Genomic DNA, 24,670 nt, shown 5'->3' with positions numbered 1-24,670 from the left:
TCTGAGCTGGTTGGCTGTTGCGGAACCCATTCCTTTATGAAAGACGCATTGCACTTTTTGAAATAGAGCAAGCAACTTCAATTCTCTATAGCCGCAAAAAAAATGTGTTTTTAACATGCCATAAAGTGGCCATGTACGTTTTTGACCAAACCAGCTTTCAGGGAATCTCATTTACTTTTATTACTACTTTAGCAGAAACAACATTGCTAACAACTGGAGTTTCACATGGATTAAAAATAGCAAAGTTTTTTATATTCGTATTTTCTTTGGCGGCTGATATGGGGAGATCACATCTATCAATAATATTTTTGACATTTTTGACATGACTAGTGACTTGACCCTGCATATTAAGTTCAGATTAAAGATGTTTCTTTGCTATTAAGATTGCGTCATGCGCAAAGCAATTTACAGCCGAGATTACAATTTATTCTAATTCCGCACCCTCGTCTAGTGGTTACACAAGAAAATACGGTACAGTATTCAAAATAAGTTTTCGTTCATGCTTGTCTTCAAGTAATTTAGCGTAATCCAGCAATCCTGGCAGTAAAAAAAAAACAAAAAAAAACAAATTAGAAAACAGATGGAAAGATGATATCAGAAGGTAAGCATATAATATCGGAAAGTAGTAAGGTAATTCAAAAAATCAAATACCAATAAGTGAGGAAAACTTAGGCTTCTGCTATATGTTTTCCAAAGTGTAAGGGAAACACCATTCCTAGAAGGTAAGACGACACTTACTACAGAAAGCCTCCCCTCTTCAGCTACTTTATTAATAAAATTTAAAAAAATAAACGATAAGGCAAATTAATTTGACATTTATTATCATAGGATTATCACTCACTTATTACAACACTGAGTAATAATTTTAATCTAGTGAGAAACTAAAATACTTTCCCAAATAATGTGAAATCTACCAAGCTTTCCATATATTAAAATTCACTAGAAATACTTACTGATTTGATGATAAAATCAAGTTTTAGACCGATGCTTTCACCTTGAGATCTTAAAAAACTGATTCTGATTACATTTCACGTTATGGCTCTTTAGTTACTGGTTTGAAAGGATATAAATATTTTTGTTATTTATTTGTTAAGAGATTTGTATGAGAATTATTTTTGTTGTCTTAAAATCGGTGAAGGTCGTTTTTTGAATTTTCTAATTCATGCACGGATGGGCATGATACAAGGTGGGGTTTTATCTCCCTCATTAGGGAAACTGTACTTGTCTAATTTATTGAATAATTTTTCTGACTACTTCTTGCAAAGACAATCTACTATCCCACCCCTAGCTTTTGTGTGTAAAATTCTTTAGATTAGTGTTAAGAGGAGGGGTCATTCTGAATCCGTTAATTTTTTTGCCTCTTCCTTTTCCACTCTTAGACTTTCTATGAATTTTGATAAGTGTTTGCTCCCTTCTTTTATTTTTAAACATCTTCTAGATCACCGCTTAGCTATCCAAAATTTTTTTATTCCTTTTATTCAATCTATTATATTGTTGCAATTTTTCGTCGGTTCGTTCACATATGGTTTCCAACTCTATGTTTAAACTCCAGATTAGGTGTTTAAAAATCATTTCTAAGAGGAGTATATATAACAGTGAGCCAGTAATAAAACTGCAATTGACTTACAGGGATTTGTTAGTGAAGTATTGCCAATTTCATAACAACGCTTGTTTTAACACGATATATCTTGAGCATTGATGTGTATAAGCGTCTGACGGAACCTTATACCAGTTATGATAGAGGAAGGTCATGTAGACGTTAGGTTGAGGGTTTGAAACTTTTTATTGAAGATCGTTTATTTTTGAAAGATAAAAAAACGACAAAGTGAAAGAAATAAAAAAGACTAAGGAAGCTATAGTTTGTAAGTCAGAGAATTTCGAGGAAAGTATAGGTGATGAGAGGATGGCTGGCAGAGAAAATAATGAATTTATATCATCCCAGAAATAACACTCTACTATCACACTTAAAACCACAATCAAAAGAAGCTGTTTGATTGTGGTGAGCCCAAATGACAAGAGTGGTCAAACTAGGGCAGCTTACCTTGGACAGAATAACGGATAAAACAAAAGAATAGTTGGTTTTCGTGGAGTTATGATGACAATAGGCTGAGGCGTAACTGTCTTGCATTTAAATTTAGAGACTAGAGCCCCGTTATCAGGCGGTCTTCTGCTATTTTGGTGTTGCTCTGGTGGACATTATGAGGTAATTTCAAGGAGAATAATTGTTAACAGTAGAAATGGACTAAGGAAAAAGTAGCACGTTTATTAGGTTATCACTTCGGAAATTCCAAAGTCATAATGATGATAAAATTAATGGTTTATTTAGGCTAGACGATTATGATTTTGTTAGCTTAGCTTCGACATGGCATGATCTGCAAGTATTTAACAAGGGCTTTTTTAATTTTCCATGTTTCGACAAAGGGATGTGAGAATAATCCACATTATGGTGGTGTTACTCAGTTGATTCAGAGAAACACATGTAGTACATGCGATAGGTAGTAATCGCTATTAGAGAATATATCTTGGCTGAAGGTCATTATAGGGATTTTTAAGATAATGATTTTTGCCGTGCATGTATCTCCAGAATCAAAAAGTTATGTTTGGCAGGAGGATACGAGAGACATTTTGTAATGAGAGGTTTTTAAGTATAATAGTCTGTATAAAGACTACAAGAGTAAATTTTTAGGTGACTTAAATCCATATTCGATTAAGATATTATAGAAGTGGATCGATACATCTTGAACGAAGAAATTATAGGAATGATAAGAATGCGCAAGAAGATTTAAAGATGCATGCAACACGACAAGTAAGAAACAGACTCGAAGGAAGAATAATTAGAAACTAAACATTCAGTTTTCTATGAAATTGAGCAACAATTGAGTACTAACATAACTAATTTAATTCAAAAAAAGATTTTGATAAAATTGGGAAAGACAGGGTGGTTAAGTGGCAAGAAAAAGTATTTTTTGAGATTGAGAAAAGTATTTTTTATTGGAGGAAAGCCAGAGAACCATAACAATGGTCAAGTAGCTAAAGGTTTAAGACAATTATGCAAGATAATAGAGAGTACAGGGACTTTTTGTTTAGTAAAAAGGGAAATTGCAAAAAATAAGAAGGAGAAGGGGTTTTTAATGATGATTGGGAAGGAAAAAATGAACTGGTGAGAGCACTACGAAAGTTTAAAAAAAAAATAACAAGAAATCTGCTCTTCTGATATATCTAAAGAAGTGGGTGCAATACAACTAGATACTTTGAAGTAAAAAGAGGAAATAAGGAAATGTTAATGTCTTAGAAATTCAGAAAAATTTTGCGCCATAGGATATAGAATGTGGCAACTAGTACAAAGATCTAATAGCCTTTCTGTAATCGAGCAAATATTTGGAGCTGACACTTGGAGTGAATATCTTGAGTCTCTAGACTGTACAAAGGTTGATGGACTGGAGGATTTATCAACGAACTTAAATCAGCAGGCTTGATACCCACTCAGAGAGGAAAATTACATACTTCACTCGCCAATTACTATGAGAAGATTGGCAAAGCCCTGAAGTCTAAAGAAGGGGGATCTGTATTTTGGACAGATCGGATTCCGATGAAAATCTTGTAGTGGGGAAAAATTTACGTTTCGGCCATTTTTAATAGCTTATTTTCAGCTTTGGTAAGTTCGTATAGGTGGCCTGAAGAGTGAAGTTTGTCAGCTATGAAACCATTGTTTAAGAAGGGGGGTGGGTCTCATCATAATAATTAATGATGAATTCATTTAGAGAACAGTTTACCGAAGTTATATTGTGAGGTTTACAACTTTAAACTAAGGAGCTGGATAGAAAATAAAATCTATTTTGGATAAGGCTCAGGAAGATTTTAGGGAATGTTGTTGGATGACAGATAATATACATAGTCTCTAAGCTTTAGTGAATAAATATAACAGTTGCTAAGAAGTTAGATTATACACAGCATTAATAAATATTAAAGGAGCTTTTTTAAATACTTGTAAGTTTCTATTAATGGAATGTCTTATAGAGACAAATTTCCAATCCCGTTTGTGCTAGTTTTAGTTCAACTGTAGAGGTCTACTGAGCAGTTGTGAGGGCTGGTACGCAGGTTTCAAGGGTATTTAGAAGGTATAAGGGTGTTAAACAGGGTTGCTTATTTTCTTCTAAATTATTCATCCTGTTTATAAACTCTGTAGTGTCGCTTATCCAAAATATAGAGGCGCTGATGGTGAGCTAACACATTGAATCTATTTGTATAATTTTATTCACAGATGATATTGTTTTAGTTGCGGATTTACAAAGGAACTATTAGAAACTGTTTGATATCTTAGGAGATTATTTGGATAGAAGTAAGCTAGAACTTAATGTAGATAAAACCGTAGTAATAGTATCCAATTAATATGGCAAACTTGAGGAGAATCATAAATTTATTTTTTAGTGTAGAAATGTTGGGTCAATGGAGGAATAGTCAAATTTACAAGTTAAGTTTAAGGTAAAAGTAAATTTATTTAGTAGCCATATAGAAAATAGCGTTAAAAAGGTAATGTATGTTGTAAATTGGTTTGAAGAGGCGAACTTAGGGATATAAATAGAATCTAAGTAGTTATCACGGTTTTTGAGGCTAAAAGTTTAGGTGTTCTCTACAATGGATCTGAGCTTTGGGGGATGTGTGATTGGATAAAGGCTAAAAACAATGTAATTTGGATATTAAAAAAGATGAATAGGAGTAGTATCCCCTCACTAGTTCTTACGGGAATTCTATCCCTAATTTTGAAAGGATTCCTGTTTTTTAAGAGGAACCCGTCATTCCACGACAGCCAGCAGGTGTTTGTTACGTCATAAGGAACTAAGATACACAGGCGCATTTTACATCATAGGTAATCTCTTTTGTAGCTGTTATGCTTGGAAAACCTAAGGATATAGGTTTGTTTACTTCAGGATTTCCTTGGGTTGTACCTGATAGTTTCCTTAAGAAAACCTAAGCTAAATCAAAAATTTGTTGAGTTGCTACCTAATAGTTTCTTCTCAAAAGTCTCCAAGGGTCAGGGCTATTTTACTCTAGGATTTCTTTAGACTTTACTTAATAGTTTCTTTTTTTAAACCTATGAGGACCAGTGTTTCATTAATTCAAGCTTCCTCAGGCTTTAACTAATAGTTTTTTTCAAAAATGTATAGTGGCTTGTTTACTGCGGGATTACTAAGATTGTTTTTTGAAAAACTTGTATCTAAATATGACAGTAAATCCCACTATATCACAGATGATGACGATCAACTTCTCAAAATCTACTCCTGCTTTTTTCGACCAGATCCCAAGCGAAATGCTAGTGAAAGATGTTAAGCTTGTTGGTGTCACAATTTCTAATGAGCTTAAGTGGGACACACATGTTTCCAACATTGTTAAACAAGCAAATGTTTCACTATCCTTTTTAAGCTGGTAAACAAATTTAATTGTCCTAAGATACATTCTCTCCGTGTTTACTTATCCTTTATCTGGCCGTTATTGGAATATGCATGTCCGGTCTGGCATTCGCAACTTTCAAATGAACTTAGTGACAAAATCGAGTCGGTCCAAAAGCGTTCGCTCAGGATCATTTACAAAGAAGGCAAAATTCTATACTCCTTCCTCCTTAAAGCTGCACGTATTACCACCTTAAAAGAAATGAGGGAAAAAATTTGCCTGGTTTTCGCTAAATCAGTCATTTCCAATCCCCGTAATGAGGACTTACTCCCTGATTTTCACAATCCCCTTAGACTCCGACTCCCCTGGTCAGCCTCCTTAGCACTCCCAACTAACTTTCCGATCCTTGCTGTTAAAGAAAGGTTTCGTAAAAGTTTTAAACCCTTTATTCTGAAACACCTTAATAATAATTTGTGATTATGTACTTGCCAAATTCCCATTTTCCTCTATTGCCGTTTTTATTCTTTTTTGATTTACTGCAATGTTTTTGTAATTTAATTGTTAAGTTTACTGATTTGCCATTTATCTTTGATGATTTTGCTTTTTTAATTCCTTTTAATTTTAAGTGTTTGACTTAATGTACTGTTTTGAATTTTTTTTTTAGCTTTTACTGACATATAAAGCAAATTCGGCTCTATAGAGCTTGTGATAGTCTTTTGAAAATAGATATTATCCTATCCATCCTAAGCCAATCCCCACTCAAATAACTTATTGACGATATTTTATCCCAAAATAAGGGATAGGGTCTAATCCTGACCCTCCCTGCAAGCTCCAACCCGCTCCTACTTAATAGCAATATTTATTTCAAAATTATAGGAAGTTACAACTGACCCTCTAAGACCCAACCCACCAACACCCACCCAAAAAATTACTAACGATATTCTATTCCAAATCTTACAAGAGCTGACCCCCAGTGCTCCATGGTCTGATGCTCTTTCCCACCGAAAATCTTATCACTGATAAGCCATGTGAGCTAACCTGGATTCATGGCTCGACGCTTCATGGCTCAAAGCAACCCCTCCCCCTAAAAAAAAACAACAAAAACATTCCTCATCGATATTTTGTTCCAAAATTCACGGAATATGTCCAGCCCTCCGTCCATGGCCTGAAACCCCCTCCCCTAAATAAAATTGCTAACGATATTGTATTCCGAAAACCATGGGAATTCAGTTTGATTTTATTAACTCTTTTCAACACTCTAGAGAAACCTATATTCTTCACCACAGACAAGAGCTTGGCTACTGCCATTTTCCCTAACGATAAAAACATAAGGCCTACTGAGTATTTGGTGCTCTACTAAAACTTAGTACATTACAAACATTTTTTGTTTATTACTAAATAGAAAATAAAAAGAAAATTTTACTGAAGCCTAGTCAGGATATATCAACAGACCCAGTAGGTCCTGTGGCTTTCTTAATCCCCAATATTTTTGTGACTTCCCTAAAAATCTTGCAAAAACGGAGTGGCAAAAATACTTAGGCCTTGAAGCGTCAAAGCTTTAAATGCTGCCTTGAGTGAAAGAAAATCTTGAGCTGGTGACCTTTCAGCAATTAATAGCATTATATTTCAAAAATTCAGTTTAATTTTGTTAGTTTTTGCCAAAACTGTTATTCTATTTTAGAAACGACAATTATTCTGAAATAAAAATTTTTGAAAAACTTGAATCTCTGGCAATTAAAAATTAACAAAAATTAATTAATACAAAACCTCTCAAAAAAAAAGTTTCTTAAAGAAAAGTGAAGGCCACATTAAACTTAAGATCAGAAGAGAGAGAAACCTACAATAACTGAAACTTAAAACAACCAAAATTTGAAATTGAAGAATGCATGAAACCTAAAGAAATTAAATAAACAGTAATAGCAAAAAAATGCCACAAGTACTAACATAAATGAATAGATAACTCTTAAAGCGAGTAAAGTTCTAACTGAATCTACAAATCAAGCTATAAACGAAAAAGTATACATTATTGTTGAAGTATAAATGAAACCCTAAACGAGAAGAAATTAAATAAGAAATCATAGCAAAAAAAAACAAACATTAGGTACTAATACAAACGAATGAATGAATCATTAAACTGATGTAACTTAAATTGAATGTACAAATAAAGCTTAAAACAAGCAAAAATCACTACGAACAAGAGTTTGTGTTATGCCGTATTCCCTTACTGTAAAAGTCAAAAACCCCCTGCGTCAATTTCACTTTACTGAAAATGAATTATAAGAAAAAATTTTTCTTTCGTGCTTGATACAACATTACAAATAAAAATAAACATTACAGTAAATTTAAATTTTCAACTCGTAACCTTTCAACAACTAATATAATTATTTACCAAATAATTGATTTAACTTTATTAGTTCTTTCCAATACAACTCAAGAAAAATATAGTTTCACTGCCAAACAGGGATTGGATACAGTCCCTTTCCCTAACCGTAAGATTCTAAAGCCTACAGCGTCATCGCCATTTGTGTTACGGGAATAGGGGGGTATGAGAAGTGATGTCACGGGGAATTTTCTTGAAATGTTTAAGTTGTATAGGGTTTAGTGTCAATACACTATGTGGGGCATTCTAATTAAGATGATGATATGGGAATTAAATAAGTGAGGAATTAGGACTGAAGGATTCTGTTAATAATGTCCAATTTTCTTTGTGACAGAACCATATTAGTGATGCACGAGTCTCCTTTATTGTATAGACTCTCTTGAGAGTGTTTCTAAGGACTACAGGAATTGTCCCTGGTCTCTGGATCCATAAACAAAGATGATTAATAAACAGTAGTTTTTTTTCAGTGCTTACATACAAATTGTCTGATCAGGCACTTCAAAATCAGAAACAGTTTAAACAAAATATAATGTCTAATTATGTAGAGTTTTTATCCATTCACCTGAACACGTAAACGTGAAAATTCCAAGAAAATAACCTAGACAACTTCATATGAAAATGGGTGAAATTCGACAATTTTGAATTTTGTCTGATACGCAACTAGTACGAGCAGATGTCTGAAGAATAAATTGTCTGAAATAGCAAAAATCCGTAGAAAAGAAGCAAAATAAATGCACCTAGAAAACCTTGCAAGAATGAATATAAAAAAAATTAAAAACAAAAGTTAAGAGCACAGACCCTTGAGGCTAGATGAGAAGCAACAACGAAAGTTAGAACCTGTCAATAATGAAAAAGTAGCACAAAGAATTGCACAATTAGGAGGGTTGTGACAGCGAGCATCAGAGCCTGTCAGAAATTAAATTGAAGAAGAATAAATGGCAAGGCTGGAAGACATGCAACAGCGAGCATCAAAACTGGTAAAAAATGAGAGTAAAGAAGAAGAGAGTATTATATAAGAAGAACAAAGTTAATGCGATTTCTCATTCCAATAAGGTATGGTACAATTCAAATAAAAACCAGTAAAGATGACATGAACTACGTTAATTAAATTTTAAGTCATTAGGACCCTTCAACATCACCTGTATTCGTAATGAAGCCATAAATTTTTGCAAGGAAAGAGTGGCAAATGGTAAATTTTTCCGCGGAGAAGAGTAACTGATTTGAATATTTTGCTGGCATCATCCAATTTTTATCACCTCCAAAATTCTTAATAAATATGTTTCCCTTTATCAGGACATCCTTTGTTCTCTAAAAAATAAAAAAAAGAATCCGAATCTTGAAATCATGTTTTGCTTTAGCTTCATTCAACAGAAGTTATAATTCTACCACTAACAGTCGTATTGTAGATTGAAAACAGCTGAACAAGTTTATCACAAATTGCATTTCGCAGCACATCCATTACAAACCATTGAATACTATTTTAAACCACCTTCGTACGGCAAAATTTACTTTTCAGACATATATTAAGTTGTTGTAGAACATTCTACCGAGGTATTACATCGTTTTTGGTACTAAATATATTCAAAGCCTATCTGTAAGTTGTAACTGCCAAGCTGCGTCAGGTTGGTTTTAAAACTTTGCACTTGTTGGCTTTTTTAGCAATATTTCGTCGATACAGACAAATGTGTCGAGGAGGATCGCAGCCAATAGGTAATAATCTACAAGAAAATAATTTCGGCAAAAGTAACGACAATAGCTATGCAAATGGTACACGACTTATCAACAACTTAGCATTGTAAGAGGATGAAGTTATTGATAAAAAAAAAGAAACGTCATTATACATCAGATCATCACGCTACTTCACTGAGTATTTTGAAGATATATTGGTTATTGCTAGATTCCCTGGAGATTTTTTTAAAAGCTATAACTTCCAATCTTATTGACCCAAAACAAAACAAGCAGCAAATATCCAATCCGATAAAAATAAGTCCGAATAATCCGATACCATTCACCCAGGATGGCCATATATATATATATATATATATATATATATATATATATATATATATATATATATATATATATCATGAAAAGAGAAATCACCAATGCTATAGCACAAACACAAAAAAAAAAAAAAAAAAAAAAAAAAAAAAAAAAAAAAAAAAAAAAAAAAAGTGATTAGTGATTAATATAGACCAGCACTTGAATGATGCCTTATATATATATACGTACATATATACATATATATATACATACACACACATACATATATATATATATATATATATATATATATATATATATATATATATATATATATATATATATATATATATATATATATATACATACATAAGTACACGTATACATACATATATACATATGTACACATATTAAAAGCTTATTGGAAAAAAAAGGAAGGTGAAATAAAATGAAAAAAAACGAAGAGCGAGACAATTTTAAGATGACACAAAGAATGTAAAAAATGAGAGAACTGTTTCCTGGTGGAACCGTCTGTTGTTTTTGCTTACATATTTTCATCGTGTTTCAAGCAAAAACCCATTATGTACCACATAAACATATTTCCATCGTTTTTCAGCATCGTTTTTTCAGCAAATGCTGGAAATGGTTCTAAGCATACGTTCATATTAGCTGTGATTGATAAACGTAGTCTGACCTGAAACATTACTAGCCAAACAATTTTTGTTTCCATATTTTTTATGTTCAAAACTGAAGCTGTTGAATTTCACCTTATCAAAACTCGAATGTTATCGAGTTTCGAGCAAAAACCAATTTTGTACCACACATTTGCATACTTCTATCGTGTCTCGAGCCAACCAAACACTTTAAACAACACATTTGATATGTCATGCTTTTCAAAATATTTCGTTGCCCGACCCGCTAAAAATATGCCAATGTGTTGTACAAATGTACCATTTTTAAAATATTTTCACAGTATTTCGAGCAAAAACACGTTTTGAACAACAATTTTGCACGATTTCGTCGTGTTTCGAGCAACAATCCATTTTGTACCACACATTTACATGTTTTCTTTGTGTTTCGAGCAACAACACATTTTGAGCATTACATTTGCATATTTTCACCGTGAAACATACAAATGTGTGGTACAAAATGGGGTGTTGGTGCAAATGAGGGTTTAACTATTTTTATCCGGTTTAAAGCAACAAAAATATTTTTGTTATTAGTATTTAGTTATTAGGCTTTGTAAATCATTGCCAACAATTGCCCCCTTGTTCAATTCCATCCTTTTTCTGTAGTTTAGAAAGAAAACACTTTCATCGTGCTTTGAGCATTAACACATTTTGAACAATACATTTGCACATTTTCATCGTGCTCTGAGCAAGAATACACTTTAGGTAGGACAGGTCGTGATAAAAAAGCAGACATTAAAAAAACAACACAACACTCCATACTAGAGAATATTTAATGTAACAAAAAGGCAAGAGATTTTAAAAGGGTCTCAGTTCACAGAAAAATAAACCTTACCACCTTATGCCAATTAAAATTTTAAAAGTTTAATTTTTTGAAATTGGATATCTTCTTTGCAATACTTTGAAGTTTTAAGCAAATCAATATTTTTTAAATTTTGGTTTATTTACCACATTGACAATAATAGTGTTTAAATTGGCCTAAATTCATATTAAGTAGGGTTACTATATATATATATATATATATATATATATATATATATATATATATATATATATATATATATATATATATATATATATATATAGAAAATAAAACTTTTCTGGATTGTTAAGAATAATACAGCTCTTGAATATAATTTTAAAGTAATATGCGATACAATTTGCATTCTAACTAAAACGAAATATATTTTAAAAAAGAAAAAGTTTGATAAGATTGGTAATAAGGACAACAGATTATATTTACCTATTAATTTTACTTGTAAGCAGATTGAAGATATTAATTTACTGAAAATTTTAAATCAGCGGGATGTGAAACAGGCCCTTCCCTAGTAATTTGAATTATAATGATAAACCGGTTTTAAATTATAAATTGTCAAAGACTATTGGGCAAATTATTTTTAATTATAATTTATAACTTAAAAGATTAGATAGTGATATAAATTGGAAACCAGTTTGTAACTGTAAGCAACTTGGCCCACTTGTAAATCCCACTTACAAATATGTTATAACAGGGGACTTGTCAATAATAAAACAAGATGATCTTCAAATTATAATGAATAAAGGGGCTAATTTTCGTCTTTCTCATCATTTGAAACCATCGAGTGGTCATGACAGCTTGGAAAATGATTTTGATTTATTAATTGATAAGTGGTGTAAGAAAGAGAATAAAAATAAAGAGAGTTTTCAAAGTTGGAAGAATTTAATTATATGTAGAATACGAAATAAAATATATTCTAACTTAAAAAATAGTAAGACTAAGTCATTATTTCATAATGTTAAGATAAAACAAGCAATTACTAATCTACAGAATGAATTTGTAATTGTGCCGGTGGATAAAGCTAATAAAAATTTTGCCATAATTTGTCAGAAGCTGTATTGTGATATCTTTAAAAGGGAGTTATGCACAAATAATGTTTACGAAAAGGTAAATTTAGAGGATGAGAATTTAATCGAAAAGACTGAAGAAATACTTTTTAAATATTTTAATATTAAAATAAATGACAATGATAAAAAGTTCCATTTCCTATATTGGACTATAGAATTTCATAAGAATCCCCCTAAACCACGGTTTATAACTGGAGCAGCTAAATTTCCAGGCCGCATTGCTGCTACTGACCTCTCTTTAATTTTAAAAGAAATTAAAAATAAACTTAAAACCTATTGTTCTGGTATTAAACAGTTTTCGAATTTTAATCCAAATTGGAGTTTTAATAATTCACTGCAGGTGAAAGATTCTTTAACAATGGTTTCAGCTAAAAGAATTGAGTCTTTCGATTTTGCGACAATGTATACTAATTTATCACTTAATGTAGTGTTATATAATTTAAAAACGGTTATCAGGAAATCTTTCCTCTTATCTAGTAAGAGGTTCTTAAAAAAAGACACTTATAATAAACAAGCTATATGGAAAAATTGCTTTAAGACTGCAGTTACCTTGAGATGTTACAGCTTGGATATGATTTTTGATTTATTAGAATTTGTTTTATATAATACTTATAATAGATTTAATGGTAATTTGTACAAGCAAATCGTGGAATTCCCATGGGGGGGGGGGAGCCAGCCCATTTATAGCTGACTTGTTTTTAAGTCAACTAGAATATAATTACATGATGGATAAGAATAATACAAATAATTTAAAACATGTTTTGTCAAAAATCAAAAACTATTTAGATGATATTTTGGTCTTAAATTGTGCGGATTGCATTGATATTTCTAAAAATATATATCCATCAGAGCTTACCCTTGAACCTAGTCATGGCGCTGGTCTTGAAGATCATTTCTTAGATTTAAATATTAATATTTCTGATAATAATAAATTAAGTTTTAAAATGTATGATAAAACAGATGATTTTGATTTTGAAGTGATTAATTTCCAAATTCCTTGAAAGTAATAAACACTGAAATATCACATATTCGGAGTTTTTCTCACAGTTACTTCGATATGCAAGGATTTTTAGTAATTATATTGATTTTAAAAATAGATGTAAAATCTTAAGACTAAAATTGATATTAAGAGGTTTTTCTGCAAATAAATTAACTTGGTAATTTAAAAAAAATTAGTTTTTATTATAACAACCTTTTAAATAAATACCAAAAGAATAATCTGGAAATAATTAAGGAATTTTTTTAGTAAATTTGTAGGTTCGCGAAAAGTTGATGCAGCACCATCTATTTTGTTAATTGTATATCTAAATGAGCGGATTTTTCAAAAATAGCCATATGGTACTGATGAAATCTGTAATTGTTTTAGTTCATTCAGGTTTTTCGCAAGGAGTTAATATTTGTGATTTGGCAAAATTTTTCACATTTAGCTTACCTAGTGCTGCTAAACAGAGGAATATATTAACAGGGTGAGCTTGTTTTGGTGTTACTTGGTTGTTCTACATTTGCTACTTTTTTTATAGGCATATATTTTGGGGGTGATACCTGACACGGGGATACCATAGGTATTCTGTTGTAGGCACAACACTTGACTGGGTAGAGGATTTAAAGTGCCGAAATCCTATAGGCAAGTGTATTCTCCTGATGAGCCCTTGTTTTGGGTTTTTCTCTCAGAATTATTTGTCTTTATTGTTTTTATTGTTTGGTAAATGACGACTTATGCTCATTGACGACATGACTGCCTGTCCATGGATTATTCTTTATGGTTGATTGTGTATGGCTATGCTGTTTGACCTATATGATTGTATGGAGAAGTAGGGTTAAGGCCTCATTCAAGTGCTGGTCTATATTAATCACTAATTTAGGAAAACAGTTTTCATTTTCTCTTCTGTCTCCTTTTTTTTTCTAATGTGTTTGTGCTGTTGCAATGGTGATTTCTCTTTTCGTTATATATGTATATATATATATATATATATATATATATATATATATATATATATATATATATATATATATATATATATATATATATATATATATATATATATTACCAAACAGCTCGTTACCACGAACTGTTTGAAAGAATTTAGTGAATGCTCCCCCAAGTCCCCATTCCAAGAAATATTATTACTTATTCGAGACTAATTTTGGTTGATTCCGGATCCACCTGTTCTATCCCCAAATTATTACTGGTGAGTGAATATTTCTCCAAAAGGTTCGCTTATGGGACGGATTATTAAATGTATGCCAACCTAAAGCTGAATTAAAGGAGTTATTAGAACTTTTTTAACTTAATACCTTGTCTATGTCTTCTTTAGGCTCGACGTTTTTCTAGATTTTAATGGGTCTTGCCAACATAGTAATTCTTACAGTCGTAAGGTACTTTATAGACCCCTATTTGGCGCGTAACTGGGGTTTTATCTTTACCGGAGTTTAGGTAATTAATTATTTTAAAATTATTAGTAAAAACCACATAAACATTATTTTTATGAAAACTTTTTAAAATTTGTTTTGATTTTTTGGATATACGGAAGATAAGATAATTTTTGAGGGCTTAAAAGTAGTAGCACATTGTGAAATATCTAGAATTTTACAGCAATGTCTTTTGAGTTTACAGTTAATTATCTTATTGAAAAAAGGAATGGCGTATCCATTACCAAAAAAAATGTATCGGACAAAATTTATTTCTGAATGTACATACAAATCGGAGCTAATGTTCACAGCACGATCAGTGAGAGAAATTACAACTGCTCTTTTAACTTGTGGGGGGTGATTTGAATTAAAATGAATTATCTATCGTTTTGCTTTGGCTTTTCATAGACACTAAAATCCAGTTTATCAGTATTACGATTAAGTGAAACATCTGAAAATTGTAGTTAATTTTCAAATTCAGCTTCTAGTGTAGATTGCAGTTTTTGGTCATATGTATTAAAATGATCTAAAAAAAACAAAGTTCATATTCCCCATAATTCCAAAGTGAAATTATGCCATCCATAAAAGGTAGCCCTTTAGATATTTTTTAAAAATATAAGAATTTAATGGTAAATTTTCAAGGTTCTAGACATAAGTATTTACTAGTAGCCTGGATAAAGGTGCCCTCATGGGCACCTTTTTTTCGCTGAAAAAAATCACTAAACTGCAAAAGTATAAGAAAAACTTATTAAAAATTTTAACTAGAGTCATTAAAATTCACAATCAAGTCTGGTCGGTGAAACCTTGATTAAGTGATAACTTTCTTCTCTTTTGTTTTTTTTATGATTGCTCAGAAATAGCCACATCTATATTCGTTTACATGGAAACAATGTTAAAACTACCAACTATTGTGTTTTCTGAACTCTTTGTTACTACGTTTTTGAACTAAATATGTTGAATTACGAATAGAGGAATTTTCGGAATACAATGAAAGTTTGAAACCTGTGCAAAGCAGTTTTCCAATATTGGTAGAGGGGGCTTTAGTATATGCTACGAAAGGTCTTAACAGAATACATTGTTTATATATTTTTGGTAGACCGTACAGTTTGGGACAGAAACTACCACGAGGAGAAAATTTATCGTAAAATTATGGGTATGAATCAGAACACAACACAATTGAATGCTAAAAAGGCTTGCCTCTATGCCTTGCTGTCAAAATCAATTGTTTTATAAACTGCCACATCAAGTGAAAATGTACCATTTTTAAATACTTGTGACTCTGATGTCGTATTATTAAAACTTGGTCTAAATTTGACAGTAATGAATAAATAGTGCAAAAATGTTGCTTTTTGTCAATAGTCTGACTTCAAGATTGCATGGGAGGCACTGGAGGTTTTCTTTTTATTTTTTGTTCTAGTGACCTTTCTAGGGATAAACCTTGAAAAAAATTGTCTGTGGGTATCTTAATTTTTTTTTAATATTGTGCTTCGCCCTCTTCAACGTTTTCAAAAGTTCGTATCACTGCATTTGTGTACATTTATTTTTATCTATTTAATTATTGCTGGATTTCAGTTTAATGTGGGTTAGAGTAAAATGCAGAAATTAAGAGTAGAAATCAGGGATGCCTCGATTTTCTACAGTAAATTCGCTTGATTTTTAGGTGGAATCCCGATATGTAACATTGTTTATAGGCAACCATTTGAAATTTTTCAGATTTTCTTGTATTTTACCTAAGGGTAACTAAGATGCATTATGACGAAAGAATAGTAACTCAAATGCAACCAAATGATTCATGTAATACTTTTTCGTCTCTGTGAGCAAAATACAACATCGAATACATGCCAGGGTTTCTACCACTTAAATCCAGGATAATAGCAAGGGCCTAAAATTTACACAAGAAAGTGCAGTGCCATTTATTTTGAAACCAAAAGCTGAAAATATTGACCTTAAAAGCCTTTGAACAAGACTTTCTGCCATCCAAGAGGTCTTTGATTCGGTCGTTACCCCATTGTTTCTTATACTTGAAGCCTAATATAACTTGAAGCTTATCTTTTTTTCAGTCCCTGCAAAAATTACCTTTTTTTAAATCCTATTTCTAATCCAAGTCTGAACCTTTTTCAATTGCAGAAAGGAGATATTTATTTTGAATTTATCATGAACTAATAACCTCTTAGTGTCCCTCCCTTTTTATACTCTAAAGCTTATTCATGCTTATCTTCAAGACTTTTGCAGTATAAAAAAAATATTTACCCAGATCGCAAAATGTGTCCCTTGCCAATTGTCTTTACAAACATCTGATATAAAAATTGTAAGGTTTAAGTTATATATTTTATCAAAACATACGATTTTGTGTCAAACCTGCAGCTATAACTTACATCACCGATGCAGCTGTAACTTGCACCATAATTATATTCTTGGACTCATTGATATCAAATTCATACATTCACAGAACCAGAATTATGATAGTAATTGCAAATTTAGGTAATTGCAAAAATCGGAGTCAATTTTAGTGGGATTTACCACCGCACTAACCCTAACCCAAACCTACTTCAATTTAAATTTTGATTTTAAGCTTTCATATTTTGAAGCTAATGGCCAGTTTTCATCTTTTGACTCGAAAATACGAAATCATTTGATCTGGGCGTGTGACAGTTAACCTTATAAAATGAACATTCAAACCATAAAATAACAATAATTGCACATAGCAATAACAATGACAATAATACTTTTTACAATGACAACAGAAGATTACTTAAACAGCACTAGTGTGCTGTCTATAAACAATAACCTCTGCCCAATAAGCTACAGCCCATTACCTTTTAATTTTTTCCCATTTTAAATTTTGTAACAAGTTTTACCTGTTCCATCTATGTCAGTTATAATACTTTATCTGTATTTGTAAGACTCGGGCTTGTATATTATTCAGTAAAACTATACTTTGTTGTTTGTGCAAAAGTAATCTATCTTGTTTAGAGGAATCCTAGTCCAGAGATATTAAGGATTTATTTTGATAAAAATGAAGGTAATTTTTCTTATTTGTTGCTCTGTTTCTGTATGTAAAAAAAAATTGAATTATTATGTGGAATTTTATATTGCATTGAACTAATACATAGTTTTTAAGGTAGTTTCAGTATAAGATATTTGTATGAACTTGGAGGAAAATTTATTTGATCGGAAGTTTAAATTTCTGTTACTTTTTTAGTCAGAAAATGAACTGAAGGGCTTCAACTCTTAGACTTGTAACCTCTGACCATAATATTAACTCCCCCTTTCATCAAATCAAAGTATGATTGAAATACTACTACTACAAATAACAACAATTTACCGCAGCACCAAGCCGCCATAGGCCAAAACAGCTACATTCTCCTTCTCCAACCAAACCTACTCCAAGACTTCTTCTTTATTTCATCTGAGGAAGTTCTCATTTCTTTTATATCTTTCCTTATGTCACCTACCTATGTCAACCAACAACGACTATCTTTCATATTGACTTTAGACGATTACCTAAAAATTAAACTCCTTGGCAATCTACAATCTTTCATTCACAGACCGTCTCCTAGCCATCTCAGCATCTCTATAATTATTTTCCTAAAAAGTGAGATTGAAACACACTTTTACTACAACCTAATTTCGGATATATGGTTAGTCAGTCGGATACTCGAAACAATTCATAGGCGATTTCTCTGGAAAATATCAAGAGCCATCTCAGCATTTCTATAATTATTGTCCTAAAAAGTGAGATTGAAACACACTTTTAGTACAGACTAATTTTGGATATATGGTTAGTCAGTTGGATACTCGAAACAATTCATAGGCAGTTTCTCTGGAAAATGTCAAGAGAATCCTCCTCCTTTTTTTGCAACGCCCATGCTTCAGAACTATAATTGACCATTGTCTTCACTTTAGCTTCCGATATTCGAACCTTGGTTTGTAGACTTATGTTTTTATTTTTCCAAACTTTAATTTTTTTACTGTAAAAAAAACAGCTTGGGCCTTGGCGACTCAGTTTTTAACATTCTACTGCATCCAGCTCCTGTATTAATAATGGTACCCAGATAATTTAACCTTTCCTCTTGTTCGGTCTTGTCAATTTGCTTTGAATACACAAATAAATTAAAATAGTCAGAAGCTCTAATGAGTATACTTCTAAAATGAAATGATCCGCACTCAAATGCACAAGAGTGGATCTTTAGTAATTTAGCCCATTATTCGAAACAGGATTGAATGGAAATAGCAAACATTCCGTGTTGGCTTTCTATTAGATCGATACTTTTGGAGTTTAGTTTATTGAGCCTGGATAACCAGGCTGCTTCCTAGGGACTGGAATATCCATTAATGTTTATAACACTTAGTAATCTAGACAAAATTTTGTATTTTTTTAGCTACTTTTAGCTACTTAGGTTATAAGTTTCTATATGTAGGGATAGCAAGGACTACTAACAAAGATAAGAGACAAAGGGGCAAACCACCGCATCAAATAGCCTGATGACATTGGGAATATAATAGCAAGTAACTCCTAAGCTTTTTAATCTAAAGTGACACTTTTTATAAATCCCAGGTGGCAGTCTGATTTTATGTTTTTCATGTCTATCATACATCAAATTTTCTATTCAAAGCTGACATATAAGCAGCGATATAGCCATTAACTGGGGCGGGTCATCTTAGCAATTCGTCTAGTTTAAACAAGTATGATCCGATTCTGAGATGCAAAGACTACAATTTTTCATTTTGTTATTGCGTTACAGCTCTCTTCCGACTATCTTTATTCATTGAAATGATGGTATGATTTCTCCGAATGTTTACTTTTGTAACCTTTCTAAAGCAAATAGGTAATTTTTTTCCAAAGCCTGGAGTCCTTCTATGGTTTTGGACGGCATTAGAATTTCCTTAATTTACTGTTTTTTCAAGTTTTTAGCTCACTTTGTTATTAGATTCCATTTGTCTTTTTTCGTAATTTGAAAGTTTTAACACTTTTTTAAGCTCTAAGAGTGTGTATCTTGTAATTTTAGAATTTTAATGTTTCATATTTTAATTTCAAGTTTTAACTGTGTTTTGTTTTGTAATTTCAAGATACTAACAATTTTTTTTTTCTTTTTTAGAGTTTTACTGCAAATTGTTTCAATTAATTTCAAGCTTTAATAAATCATTTTATTTCAACTTTTAATTTGCTTATTTTTAATTTTTACAAAATTTTAATGTGTTATTTCAAGCCATAAGCACAGATTGGCATTTTTTGTGTGTGTGTCTAAGGGGAATAGGGTGGTATTATGTAAAGAAATACATGGGTTTTTTTCGAGTTATTGTTTTCTTTTTTAAGACTTATTTTTCAATAGTAATGAAAATGATTAAGAATGACGGAACCCGTGAAGGGATCTTTAAGAAGCACTGAGGTTTGGGCCATCCGTCCTGTTCGACTTTCAGTTTAACTTGACTGTTTGACTATTACTCAGCTTATTCTTATTCTTATGCTTTTTTAGGCAAATAGCCTGAATAAGTAATACAGAAAGAACAAGCATAGTTTCTCTAGTACAACGGATTGTCCCTTGTATAATTTCAATTGAGTGATAATATTAAGACAAAATTAAATACTACATTTTAAGGGAAAGAATCTACAATTGGCTTTGGCTCTAACCAATGATTGAAGTTACAAGGTTAAGATCTGTTGAACTATATACAAAATCTAAGGTTATATGTGGCAAAAGCACAAGGAAAGTTATGCACTATATAATGATTTTTTTTTCTATTTGATAACTTTAATATGGTTTGCTGACTGCTTCTAGTACTGACCTGACCTGACTTTTTCTTGTATGGTTGAAACTTATTTGGTTATGCAACTCATTAATACTTGAAATTTTGATCTGTCCTCTAATTAAATTAATATAATTTATATTTAATCAATATTTATCTTAATCTCTATTGATACCTATACCCCTATGTTTAACGATTTTTAGTATCTATAATATCTTGGAAACTTTGCAAAAGTCCAACAGAAGTGTCAATTACTTTCTCATGACCAAAAAGTAGACTCTAGGGGGAAAGGTAAGAAAATTTTACGAGAATATACTAGTAAGAAAATACCAGAGAATTTTTTTTCTCTGGTATTCTTATTATGGTTAAAAGAGGAAGCTATTACATTTTATGCCGTATTAACGTGTTATTTTATTACCATACTTTCTTAATTTTTTGATTTCGTACATTTTACACTATTCATTAAAAAGCCCATATCTAATTGGGATTTAAGAGCTGTTAATCTTATGACTAAATTGAATAATACGGTAAAGTTATGTTGTTGTGTTTTTATCTGAAATTTTTTTCTCTATTTTTCTTGTTTTTATTAACTTTCTTTTGTTTTTATTTTAATACTTGAGATATTATCTTTTCGGAATATACAATACCAATTTATATTTCATTGATAAAAGTGAGTTTTTCTATTCATCTATGTTCGTGTAAATAGCAGATTAACATGAAGAAATTCTTTTATTTCACAGCAAATAGAGCGGCTAAATATGTTTATTTTCGGTCAAACACACAGTGACCGCCCTCAACAGATTATCTGCTGAGGTTGGCTACTACAGTTACTACTTCTACTACTACTACTAATAACTCACTGCAGAACCGAGCCACCTGGGATCAACACAACTACACACGCTCTTCAATCCTATAAATTGAAGGCCGCCCTTTTTACACCCTCGCAAGAATATCCCATTTCCTTTACATCTTTATTTATGACACCGTCCAGCCCCAGACGAGAACTACCTGCTTTTCGTTTAGCCTGAGACAGTTGGCCAAAACGGAAAAAATTCGATAGTCTGTCATCCTTCATCCACAGAGCGTGGTCTAACCATGTTACCTTTTCTTTCATTATAGCTCTAGAAAGTGGGATTAAACCAGTTTTTTTTGTAAAACCTATTGTTTTGAAATACGGTCAGTCAGCCGGGTACCCAAAACAATCCATAAAAACTTTATCTGGGAAACATCCAGTAAATTTTCCTTCGCCTTCTGAAGCATTCATGCGTAAGAGCCATATTTGGCCAATGTCATCACTGTAGCTTCCAATATTTTAATCCTGATTTGCAGAACTATCTCCCTATTCTTCGAAGCTTTTTTCAACTCTGAAAAACACCCTCAGTCTTGTCTATTCTACTTTTAACATCTTCATGGCTCCCGCCATATTTGATTTTTATACTATCAAGATAATTGAAGCTGCTCACCTAATCAATCTTTTCGTTACCCAACGTTACCTTTTTGTCTTCATTTATTCCTAGCCTTCAATCAATCAATCAATCAATTTATTAATACTAAAGAAAACTATTACAAAAGTAAATCAGTTAATAGGCCCAAGAAGCTTTTCTTGTTATGGCCTTATTGACCTAGTCTTCTTAACATTAATTTTCAAACCTGTTCAAGCACACTGAACTCACAAAGCCTTATAAGTTCATTCATTTTGCTTGGACTTCCGTCTAATATGCATAAATCATCAGTATAATCTAAGTCCAGGAGACTTTTCCCTTCTCATTTGATTCTGTTGTCTCCAATAGCCTTTCCTATGCTCCTTAAGACAACCTCCATCCAAATGACCCATGCAAAAAGGGATAGAACACAACCCTGCTTAAATCCTGCATATTACAAAACCAGCTCCTAACCTCATTTCCCACCTTAACCGCAGCAGTCTTTTTCTCCTACATAGCACACATTCCTTAGACAAATGTATTTGTCTGGTATGCTAAAGCTCTTTTATCAATGGAATCGAATCCTTTCTCATAATCTATATAATTGAAAACCAAAGGTATTTGACAACGAAGGCACGTCTCAATTATTAACCTAAGAATGACAATTTGTTTGACAAGTCCTTTATTTTGTTTAAAAGCACGCTGTTCTCCACTTAAAATTTTTCTACTGCATATCTCAGTCTAAAAAGTATCATATTACTAAGTAATGTGCTACTTGCAGAGACCAGACTAATCCCTTAATAAATACGAAATCTAGTCTTGTCACCTTTTTTATATAGTGGTTTAACTAAGGTTATCCTAAGAGCATTAGGTACCTAAAATTTTTCAAAGATCATATTCATAATCTTCAGTAGCTTATTTTTAACCTCTGAGTCACCATATATAAGAAACTTATTAACTGCACTGTCAGCACCTGCTCCTTATTATTTGTTAGTCCTTTTAGTACTGTCGCTAATTCTTCCTCACAAAACAAATCTTCCTTCACATCCAAGGTATCACAAACATTTTTTTTTTCATCTATATCTTTTCTAGCGACTGCATCTCAGTATAGCAAATTCTTATAATTTTCAATCCATCTCTCTTTAATTCTTTTTTATCACTAATATTGGCCCCAGTCCTATTTTTAACTGGAACTAGTCCAAATTGACTACTTCCTCTCATTTTGTTAACATGCCAGTATAATATTTTACTATTATTCCATCTAGCTGTATCTTCCAGATCCTCAGCAATTTTATCCTTGGCCTCCACTTCACACCTCCTAAGTTCATATTTTACTGCTTTCTCTACCCTTTTTAAATTTCTTTTGTTTTTATATGATTTATCACTCAGATAATTCTTGTGCAAACCCCTTCCACTCTCTAACAGCAAAAACCTTTTCTGCTAATATTCCTACCTACTGTATTAACTTTTTCCATGAGACAGTATCAGTAACTCCAGAAATTGTTTTACTAAAAGTTTACCATCCATCGTCTACATTGTCAAATTTTAAACTCTCAAGTTTAGTGTTCAACTGTTGCTGGAAAGTTTCTCTGAAATTTTCATCTTATAGTCTACCAAAATCATGACTTCCCGGGAGGTAGTTACCATTCCAAAATTTTCGCTTTAAATTAACCTTAAACACTACTTGATTATTATCTTTACTTTTAACATCAATAATAGCAGTCATATATACCCTAGTATCTTGTATCGATCCTGCTAGTCTTTATTAACAATAACATAAACAATAAGGTTTGCTGTGTTATTATCACTTGAATACCATGTCAACTTATGGGCCATTTTATGCCCAAACACTGCATTGGTTATATAACTACAGATTAAAAAATTTAAAGGTTGTTAAACCTACAAAATTGCAAAAGTCTGTAGCCATTACTGTGTTCTTTTCCTACACCAAATTTACCTAGGTTAGGATACCATCTATCCTTGATTCAACCAGCCTTGCCCTTAAAATCTACTAGTAAACACACAGTTTTTAGCCTGGTACCCTTTGTATTTGTTCCTTCAACTGTAAGTAAAATTCATCTGAGTCACTAGCATCTCATCACTTGGTTCTCATCACTTGGCAATGCTTTTCTATCAAAAAGAGTTGAAATCCTACAGAGACAGTTCCATACCTATTACTTTCGACCCAATATATATTCTTGCCTACAAATAGTATGCTACTATGATAAAGAAAGCCACAGTAGATAAATAAGCTAGGAGGAGATTTTTCAGGCCAAAAGTGCCCATCAAAGCAGACTAAGTTCGGAAGAAATACCCTGTAATCAAAATTCCGTACGAATGCTGTATTGTTTACTAGTTTATAATTTTCTCTAGGGACGCCACTCTTCAAGCGGAAAAAGTTAACCGCCAATAAAAGTTCTTGCCAATACCCCAAATGGGTCAAGGAAGCCCTTTGCAGAGTTGTCAATAGATCTGAATCTCACTCCCTCCCGCAGTTATCTTCCCATAGAGGATCCTCCCACGATGATGTTCTGTATCACCATATAATTAAATTCATTATTGGGAGACATTATGTGACTCGTGAGACGTGTGGAAACACCAGTGGGCCCTGCCGGGTGGAGATTTGAGGGGTCTTCTTCCTCCTCCACTTGTATTTATGGCCCTGATTAAGGGAGCCCCAGTCTCTATTATGGACCCCTGGGGAAAAAGTTCCCCTTGGTCCATGCCTCCTATTGAAATCCTCTATATATCTGTAGGGCGCTCCCCCA

At 32.1% G+C, this 24,670-nt stretch overlaps 2 protein-coding genes across 3 annotated transcripts in view; one reads left to right on the top strand and one right to left on the bottom strand.

Annotated features, from left to right (window-relative positions):
- The window catches only part of LOC136024835 (zinc finger protein 420-like), a 390,140-nt gene that overhangs the window by 15,434 nt on the left and 350,036 nt on the right, over positions 1–24,670 (bottom strand). The window lies entirely within an intron of this gene.
- LOC136024825 (uncharacterized) overlaps positions 17,628–24,670 on the top strand; it is a 149,819-nt gene continuing 142,776 nt past the window's right edge. For both annotated transcript variants that reach the window (XM_065700307.1, XM_065700314.1), the window contains exon 1: positions 17,628–17,755. In XM_065700307.1, the coding sequence (XP_065556379.1) occupies positions 17,750–17,755 (6 nt within the window). In that variant the 5' untranslated portion in view covers positions 17,628–17,749. The remainder of the gene's footprint in view (positions 17,756–24,670) is intronic.

Source organism: Artemia franciscana, chromosome 1, assembly GCF_032884065.1.
Source record: "Artemia franciscana chromosome 1, ASM3288406v1, whole genome shotgun sequence".
In the NCBI taxonomy this organism is placed as follows: domain Eukaryota; kingdom Metazoa; phylum Arthropoda; class Branchiopoda; order Anostraca; family Artemiidae; genus Artemia; species Artemia franciscana.
The sequence above is the reverse complement of the archived record's forward strand: the minus strand, read 5'-3'. Positions and strand labels throughout refer to the sequence as shown.